Here is a 10,227-nt window from a genome sequence, read left to right as displayed (position 1 = left end):
AACAGTTTTTTTGGCGGGAAAAATTCCCTTTATTTTTTTCTACGGGGTAAAGTAAAAAAATGTTTCAAATGAAAGTTTTCGATCGAAGCCTAAGCTTTAAAACGAGGTATATATTGTCACGGTACGTAAAGCCAGAGCTGAGTAATGTAGCTTTGAACGTCATAAGAATATGCTTCAAGCCTCATAGGAATAAGATCAGAAAATGCCAGTTTTGGTTCGGGGGGACTATTCCCTACCCTCATATTGGGCTTTCCATTATCCACCACCTATGGACCCGCCGTGTCCCGGACTATCAACAACCGGCAGCTTTCTTATATTATGAGTTTATTTTAATTTCTATACTTTTAAATAAATTCATAACAAGAACATCATCACGGACCACCCACCCACCAGTATAACCTAAGAATACTGTGTGCAATGTTTTCTAATATTCATTCTAAAATGAAGCCAGATTATTCGTGTAATTGATCTTCAAAATATTCATTGTATTGAGGTACATTGTTGCATGATAACCCATTACAGTGCTCACACATAGCTGAACAGGTCAAGTCAGATATTCTGCAGCGACAATAATCTCCACACGCTGCCTTACAAGAGCATGAAATTATTGCTAGGAGGTCATCAGGAGCAAAAGGTTTCATACTTAGTATCGGTCTTAAGACTCTTCTTTTTCCATCACTTTCTTTGATATATTCATGTTTCCAACACCAATCAGTAGGATTAAGTTTGTTCCCTAACCACAATTGCACCTGTAAGTACACTCTGAAGAGGTGCTGACGATACGCTTCTGAGGTCGGTGGTAATTTAACTAAATCAAAGTTTGACTTCAAAGAAGTCTTTGCAGTTAGTCTTCTAAATCTGAAATAACGAGCTACGTTTAAAGTTGAATATTTACTTAGTCCGTACATTGAAAGAAACAAACTTTTCTCCATTCTCGACAAGAGTATCTTTTGATGCATCTTGTTGTAGGAAACATTCTGCCTCTGTGCTTTTTTTTAAAAAAAATTAATTCAACTGCTTTTGTTGTCCCAATTCCAAAAAAATGACGAAGTTGTATCACAGCCAGAAATAGTATGGGCAAAAAGGAGAAGTTTGTCAATATTTTTGTTGGATCTTTTCAATTTATCGATATCAAAACAAGTGCTTGATGGGTTCTTGGCTCCAACATCTTTACGAAAGAAAATGGGTCCCTTCTCTGGTGCTAATGCAACTAGTAATATTAAAATGTCCGTGTCATTTCCAACAACGATCACTCTGGAAAAGGTATCAAGTTTGTCAATTCCAGTCCTTACAATTTCAGTATGAACATCTTCTTCAGCTATAACTGCTGCTAATCCAACCTTTTCCAACTCTTTACATGTGCATTCAATCAATTTCTTTTTGTTCTTTCTGTTATAAAGAAAAGGTTCTTTTTTATGACACATTTATTATTTTCGTCGAACTGTATTTCGCATGAGGAATATTTCAGTGTCCTTTGGTGTTCTTCATCTTTCGTAGTCGCCTCTTCTGGATAATCATCGGGCACCAGCGTACAATTATTTCCATACTTGGACAGTACAAATGAGCAATAGTTCCTAACAATATCTCCATATGTAGCATCCTTAGGCCATGAAACATAATGAAGAAGGAAACCTCCATCAATAACTATTCCAGCATCTTCTAAGCATGGTTGTTCAACGATTCCTTTTGAAAATGCTGTAACTATAGGCGATTTAGTTCCTTTCCGCCATCAAAAATCGATGGAGGTACAGTAGACAATTCATATTCCAAATACATTTTCAGTTTATTGGGGCTATCACATACACATAAAATTTTATTAAAAAGCTGTTGTGGGTTTATGTTCACTCTTAATGATCGCACCGATACAGACTTATGACTGGCTTGAGTAATTACCATGTCTTTTCTTTTCAATTTTAGCTCTCCAAAACTCTTACCTTTCATTTTTTCCATAGCTGCCAAACCCACTTCATAAAGTTTATCACTGTTAGCACTATCATTTGACACAAAGCCGGAATGTAAAGACACGAGATCCCTTGAAAGCTTGGTAAAAGGGTTGTGCTTTCTCAGCCAAAATGTAAATTTCTCAATATCCTTGTTATCTTTTTCTTTCCTTGATCCCCGCGGTTCAACATGCTGTTCAGTAAAATTTAAGGCTGTTCCTGCAAATTTATCTAAGGCTTCTTGTATCTTTAAAGAGTACGGTGTTCCATGAATCCATTTTGACAAAGTACTATCTGTTATTCCTCTTCCATGCGTCAGACCTCCCACCGCTTTCATTGGACGCATTAGGCACTGTTCTATTATCATGTCTGTTCAAGTTCTTGACCAATATTTCCCATTCCTGCGAACGGTAAAATAACCTTGTTTAGTAAATAATTCGTATTCTTCTTTTGATAGTTTAGATTCGAGTTTCAACATATGCTGAGCATATAAATGCACGGATTTAGCATAGGGCAAGTGGCTTGCAGCATGGAAGTATGCAAGCGTGTCTACTACGTATGCAAGCGTACTCAAGGCATGTTCCAGTTGCCAGTTCTTTCTGCAAATATAAATTTCAACATAAGATCTATGCTCTTAATTAGATGTAGCCAAAGCTTTGCTGTCCTGCTAGATTATTTTCTCTCTTCAAAATTTGTTTCAATGTTTAAAACAGTTTCTGTAACTTCATCATCCAGGTTAATTTGCTCGAAATCCAGTTCCTTGTCAATAAGCTGCTGACATATGTCTTCTAATTTCTTGCAGTTCTCTTCAATCTTTGGATATTCTTCCCTCATTACCGTAATGAGAGACGCTGCAGTTATACAATAAGCTCTTATTCCTCTAGAATATGCATGCCCACTTAACATGTGATTAACAGTTGCCGAACCATAACAGTTTCCCATAGATTTTGTAAGCCACTTTCTTCCACTATGCGGCCCACTGATCCCATATAAGACATTAAAAGGTGAAATCCACCTAACCTAAGAATAACCTTTGATAAGTCACTATTAGGATCTGACCTTTCTACGATTTCTGTTGCTTTCAGATACAATGGTTGGTCAAAAGTAGCAATGCAAAAGATACAGCAGTACAGCAAAAGATAAAGCAGAATAGATGGTAGACATATTATTTGGGTCTAAGTTTATAAATGGTACTGCCATAACACATGTAGATTCAGAAGAATGCTTGGTGCTGCAAATAATGTTCATAAGTCCATTCCAGCCACGTTGCTTCTTTATACGTCCCAACCAAATTAAGTTTATCGGGTAAAAAATTGTACATAACTCTTCTGTGCTCTTACTCAGATTTCTGAGCTCACTGTACTATTTCGTCGGATTACACCAGCACTGAGGCTCGCTGACCCGGTGGAGCACATTTTTGTTAGTTTTTTCGTTATGTGTCAAATAAATACTATCATAATATACCTCGTTTTAAAGCTTAGACTTCGATCTAAAACTTTCATTTAAAACATTTTTTTTTACTTTACCTCGTAGAAAAAATTAAAGGGAATGTTTCCCGCCAAAAAATTGTTGTTTTCCCTTTAAGACACAATTGCCACGAAACTATACATTTCTCGAGAAAAATGAAAGACACCTTTTTTTGTAGCTTAACATTAGACAAAGAAAATAAAAAAAAAATGCGAAGCATTTGCTCCACTGGTTTCGGAGTTATAGCTAATTTTCTGAGAGGTGGCAAATTCACCTTTAAGGGGGGCTGGGGGAAAACACAAGGGGGACAACCGGGGACTTTTCGGAAATTACATGTCTCATCATAGACTATCAACAGGAAAAAATTCAGCTCTCCGGGAATTACTTCCGACATCTAGCTTATTTTTTACCTTCATTGACTGGGCTACTAAATCAGTGGTACAGCGCTCACCTCCATTTCTTAACCTCAGTCTTAAAAAAAAAACGGCTGGCCATAACCTCAGTAGTAAAAGCAGGGTTGGCTGTTTTCAAAAAAAAAAAAAACAACTGGTTTAAACCAAAAAAAAAACAAACGAAAAATGCATAAATTATGTGAAGTTCATGGTGACGTCTCCAAATATAACACCATCTGCATTCCGTTTATCTACTTTTCACCTTTTAATCAAGGGATCCCTTGTTCAATTCTCGGTCGAGCCACAGCCCATCTTTCAAGTGTAAACCAAGTAGCGATTCGAGGTAACCCTTTAAGCGAAAGTCTTATCCATAATAACCTTGGTATTTCATAAGGATGTTAAGCCTGAACATAGAAACGAAACAAAATTATATATTTCTGTTTGACTGAATGCCTGTTCTTTATAAATAATCCAAGGTTGGCTAATAGTATACGTAACGTACTCGTTACTTCCCGAGGACGCACGAAGTGCAGTCTCTTACAGATTATTTATTGAAAATCTAGGAACTTAAAAATAAAGTAACGAAGCGAGTGTCGTTCACTTTCGTGGTGATACGAATATAAAAAACAAGATACGTATTTCACCTTTGTGATCGTACTCCTGATTTGTTTTGTTCGACGGCGAACTTTCTTCAACTGTTTGAGAGTTGGATACAGTAGTAGCAGGTCTACCGTTATTGATTACCGGTTTTGAAGGGTTGTTCCGTAAAGGTTTGCGTGAAGGTTTGGGGTCATTCCGTAGAGGTTTTTTGAACTGAACGCAACGCGAAGTTTGTTTTTTTCTTGTATAATTTCACTTACTGGTAATTTGCATGCGAATTGTAATGTTTAACACTAGGTAAGAATATAGGAAGTAGAGAAAGAATATTTCTTTTTACTTACTTGTTAAATTAAGAGTTCTCCGGTCGTCTCTTGGGTATTCCATTCAGATCCGTAACACAACCGATTGTTAAATCAAAGGAGAAGTACTTACTTCTCCTTGTTTTGCCTTCGTTTTCGTCGTCTCAGTATTGGTACAGAGCACTTATTTTCGTTTCAGCACCAGGGTTCCTTCTAAGTGGGCCTAATTCCCACAGTACATCAATGAGAAAATCAGGGTTAACTCCGTTTACGTACCCGAAGGTTGCGAGTACTATTCGGTCCCTGTAGTTCAGGTTGCTCCTCCAAAATGCGGTACGTATAAATTGTGGAAATTTCGTTGCGGGCCCTATAACGTCCTGCAGTTCTATCCACAGGTTCCGCCTACGTGCAGTAGCCATACCTACTAATGGTTCTGGTTACATTGACGTAGCTTGTGCTTTGTCTTGAAAATTATATTAACAACTGGGCCTATGTAAAGATCAGTATAACGTATTTTTATCAGGAGTCCTTTGTGAGTGAGTCGGCAATCGCATTTGTGACCAATTAGTCCCGGTTTAGTGTCGAAATGGACAACTTCTCTTGGATGTAAGCCGAGAAACGGCTTGGATTCTACTTTAAGCTTATGTGACCCCTTCCAGCATAACCTTGTTGTTGCATAATAACACCAAGGCGAAACAAACTAATTTCTGCCCATGTCTAATATGAATACATAGAGTAAATTATTTAAACCAAAAAAAGAACGGGTTTCAACCAAAAAACCTGTTTTTCCTATAAAAACCATGGTTTTTGCCAACCCTGAGTAAAAGTAAAAGGGTGTGGCTGATCCAGAGAGAGACTAGATAACGTGGTTGATATGATTACACGGTTAATCAGAGTCGCGTGGAGTTTAATTCCTGGACGCTCTATTGAAGTACATGTACTCAATACTGAGAACTTCCACATGTAGTGAGTAAGTAAATGTTCGTGTCAAGATTTAGACTTTCATTAAGTTTTTGCCACTAGCCTATGCGTTCATTTACTTCTGCATGGGATTAATTGTTGAACAATGGTAAGTTTGGTTAAGAATTGCTTCTTCTTATACAGTGAAAATTTATTGCAGATAAATAAATGCTTACATTCAATTGAAAGTTAAGACTGCAGGTCACTTGATTAAAATCAGCTAAATTGTAATCAAAAATTGATAGTAGTTTTTAACTGTTCTTTTTTATGTGTACTTTAGGAATTTTGTGCAAAAATATATTATTTAATTTTAGAAATGGATTCAAGCCTGGAGTACGTTACAAAAAATTACGTGGAGAGTTGGTGCCACATATCCAAATTCAGGGAAAGTTAACATATACAGAGTAGATCTCCGGTGTCAACATGCTACAGACAGGAGAGCCAAAGGAAGTGGCCCATTCAAAAATGCAAACTGTCCAGCAAGATTGTTATTGTTGTCAAAAGGTATATTTTACATAAGACCTTTATTTATGAACTGTGTTTCTTATTGTCACTTTGGACGCTACGCGCATGGTAGGTTACCCCCTATTCGTCTGGTGAAAGGTGCTGTCCATGAAGGAGATATTATAGATGCCTTGAAGTTGAGAGTAAGAACATGCGGAATAGGTATGGGATATCCAGAGGTCATGGTGGTCTAATCATGATACACTCAACGTGGATGTTGCGAGTAGTTCCTGGTTTGAATTTAGGCAGATATGTGCCATGTTAGTGTTTTGTATAAAATTCGACCCTGTTGAGGGCCATGACCAAAGACCGAATATTAGGTTTCTTCCTGTACGGAAACAATTCCATCGTGAGTTCTCCCTAATGATAAGTTGCTCGTTCTATTGAACACAGATTGCTGCGTGTTTTGGATTCTTATCGTGCGGTAGCTTCTGCTTTGCTTGATAGTACATGTTCAGTTGTCGATATCGCCTACGTGACTGTTGTTTGAAACAAACTTCAAGGTAATATATTATATGTGATGCATATTACTCTTTAATATTCATTTCACCAGGCGTGTAGGCACAATCTACTCGAAGTGTCGACTCGTGTTTGTAATTTACAGTCTTTTTTTGAGTAGTTATACAGAGCTAATAAAGTTGAGTATTTTTTCCCCTTTCTTGCAAAATAAAATAACTGTCATTTTATCGAAAATATCTCTGTGTCCTTTATATATTCGAAATTATTGAAGGTTTCAACAGGAGGTTAAATGATTGATAAACATATTTTCAATATTGGCGTAAGGTAGTGAAATTAGAAGTGATCATCTTAAATGTGTACAAAATTTCTTCCACTACCAACACTTTAAAAGGAAATACCGTGTGGGAAATTATACTCAACGCTGAATATTGAGACTTCACTCCAAAGAATTAGGCAAGATCATCAGACTCAGATCTACATACAAAACATGCTGTCTTTTCTGTCATGAAATTGTTACAAATATTTTAATTTTTAAATCTATACATTGGTTTATATTCATGCAAACAATTGAAAGTATGTCGAATTATGGAAATTGCTGACTCTATTCACCATTCTCGTACACTTCGTTAAAATAAAGTTGCGCAAATAGTAAATTGTGGTGCCAATAATGTAGGTAAGAATTCAATATCCATCAGGAATAAATTATCTTGTGCTAACTTGGACTATCTATATCAATGACAGTCATATTTCACTAAATATTTAAAACAAGGAGATAATAATAACGTCCACTTCATAATACAGTATGGCACATAATACAGTTACACATAATTCGATACCGTCTTCCGTGGGACGTAAAACTCAAAGATTTCATTTTCATTTAATTTCAATACCGTCTGTGTGACATCAAATTCAAGCGAAATAAAACAAAATGCATCCTGCATAGGAGCAGCTAATCATGTGAATTTTTAGGCTTGTTGAAAAATGGAAAGTCTTGCAGAACAGGTATATCCATCCGTCGTTTTATCAGTCAACAGATATCAAAGCAAAATCTGTTAGATACATCAAGACATTTCTTTAAATATGGATTGTGTCTCAAGAATAGATCGATTTCCTCCTTTAAATCTCTATCATAACGAAAATAGTGAAAACAAAGAATTTCAGGCTTCGACATTGATCACCGTGAAACAAAAACTGTAATAGATAGCGAAAAGTTGCTTCTTGAGATGAATTCAGCGTCCCAAGACTAGAATTTGCCCTCATTATCATTCTTCTTTTTTCTTTAGTTTCTACATTGATCGCCATAGAAAAATGAGATCTTCGAGTTTTACGTCCCACGATTATGCCGGTTAGGCTAAAGGAGTCGGTGATTATGAGAAATGAATGAAATGATGGAATGAAGAAAGTGAGAGGAAACGGGGGACCCCGAAGAAACCCACGAGCACGGTCTTTGTCCACTACAAAGTCCACACGGCGCGAGCTGGGATCGAACCCTTTACCTCAAGCTCCGGAGGTGAACGCTCTACCACTGAGCCACCGCGCCCCGTAGATGATCGTCATGGAGAATACGATGATAGACACGTAGAAGAAATGTTTTATTTAGTTAGTTATTATTATTATTTTGTACGGATTCAGTATCGTAGGAATAGGTTTTATTTCCTTAACTTTATAGAAAGATTGGATATTATAGGTATTCCTGGACCAAAAATTGTAATAGATAGAATGATTTCTATAGATTCAATGTCTCAAGGACACTTTTTATCTTCTACCTTATTCCTCTATTGAGCCAGAAGTTATGGATCTACCACTCGATTTTAATGTTAAAACACACAGTTTCCACCTCTGCTGTTCTTTCACAATACTTCACACACAGCTATTTTTTCATAGAAAGGAAAATTTAAAGTAGAACCTGGATAATTTAAGCTGTCAGTTAGTAGCACTGATAGGAGTAGATAGTATTTAATTCGATTATTTATTTATTTATTAGGAATATTACTAAAATCTACGTTGCAGATGATTCTCCTTTAACACGATAACCTTAAACCCATACAATAGTGCAAATTTTTGTTCAATTCAACTCTTAATCCATAATTTTTGAATGGCCTAAGGAACATTTCATATTCACAATCTTAAATTTTATTTTTATTAAGTTAGTTGATAACGGTCATATCCCAGTCCTTTTCAATGTTTCATTTTTGACTCTTCAGTAGAGGGTCTTTTCGTCGTTATACAGGAAGATTCAAATACGTTCCTTTCAATATTCGTAATGTCCCAATATAAAACTTCTGCGTTTTAAACTGTGTTGAAGTATAGAGATGGTTTGACAAACCTGAGATAGCTTGTTTATTTTTGCGGCACACTCTAATGTGTTCCTTTAATGCCAAGTTTTTTTTTTCATTCCTATACGTCAGAAGGGCAAAATACCTGATATATGCTACTTAAGTTCCGCAAACTAGTAAACATACAGTTTAAAATAGAAGTTTTATATTGTGGCACTACTAATATTGAAAAAAACTGAACGTATTTGATTATTATATACGGACAAAAAACCTGCTATTGAACATTGGAAAAGGTCATCTTAAAAAGGACTGGCATATGATCAGTACCAAAACATAAAATAAAATAAGACTGTGTATTACTCCTTTACTCTTCGGAATTTTGATACAACTTGACCGGATTAGGAGAATAAAAGCAGAATTTTAGTAAAATAACGCCCGAGAATACAAACAATATTTGAAGACGGCATATGCCTTACAATTACTCAGTTGGAGGTAGAATTATATGAACCACATATATAAAATCAGTCGTACTTTTCAAGTATAACAAATAGATTTGTGTATTTTTTCTTTTAAATCCACAACTAGAAACTAGAAATGTAATATCTATTTACATGGTAACATGTTTTACATTTATAAATTCAAATTTTCGAAATAATCTACGTGTTTGTAATTGAAACTGATGACTTGTTTATTTTAGATTTGAATGGTGTAAAATGATTAAATATGGAAAAAGGATTATTATAATATTCTACTGTGTATTTTTTTCTTTAAGATGCATACCTAATAGTAGGACTAAACTAGTGGATGGTTTAATCAAAATTGGCCAACAATTGTAACATTGAAGAACCGACACAACCATCATGTGAATAGTGCTTCTGCCCTGGTCTATCGTAACATGTCAGAGGAAAGTAGAAATAAATTGTGTACTCTTTTTCGACAAGGGCACAGCCCTTCGTCTGCCCTACACAGATTAAAAACAGATCTTCTGCTAGAGAAAGGTGATGATTATTTCATGTATGCATCAGATGGATATTTTGTACCCACTATTTCCAAGGTAGAGAAACTTCGGAGATAGCTAACGCTTTGGGCCACTATTTTGCTTCCATCTCTGAGTCTGCACATTATCCTCCTGCGTTCATTCCCCTTAGTGCCCGTTTAAAGCGGACCCTGTTAAACTTTCGTACCGCCAACAGCAAAGATTACAATGCTCGTTTCACCCTTGTTGAATTTGATTCTGCTCTTCGTGAATCATCCAATACTGCTCCAGGGCTTGATCGTATACCCTAGGAAATGTTGCGCAACCTCCCCCGTGATACACAGGTTGCTCTCT

General features: G+C 36.2%; 1 protein-coding gene across 1 annotated transcript; it reads right to left on the bottom strand.

Moving 5' to 3' along the window:
• Positions 1-1,701: 1,701 nt before the first annotated feature.
• Positions 1,702-2,307, bottom strand: LOC145689659 (uncharacterized). The gene has a single exon (XM_081763850.1). It carries the CDS (start codon positions 2,305-2,307, stop codon positions 1,702-1,704), a length of 606 nt encoding a protein of 201 aa, XP_081619976.1.
• Between the last annotated feature and the right edge of the window lie 7,920 nt (positions 2,308-10,227).

This window comes from Thermobia domestica, chromosome 7 (genome assembly GCF_964235325.1).
Source record: "Thermobia domestica chromosome 7, izTheDome1.hap1.1, whole genome shotgun sequence".
NCBI classification, from domain to species: Eukaryota; Metazoa; Arthropoda; class Insecta; order Zygentoma; family Lepismatidae; genus Thermobia; species Thermobia domestica.
Note: the sequence above shows the minus strand (reverse complement) of the source record. Positions and strands in the feature narration are given on the sequence as shown.

What these genes read in the sequence shown, in the direction of transcription:
- LOC145689659 (XM_081763850.1), bottom strand. Translation starts at nt 2,307, where the DNA reads ATGATAATAGAACAGTGCCTAATGCGTCCAATGAAAGCGGTGGGAGGT.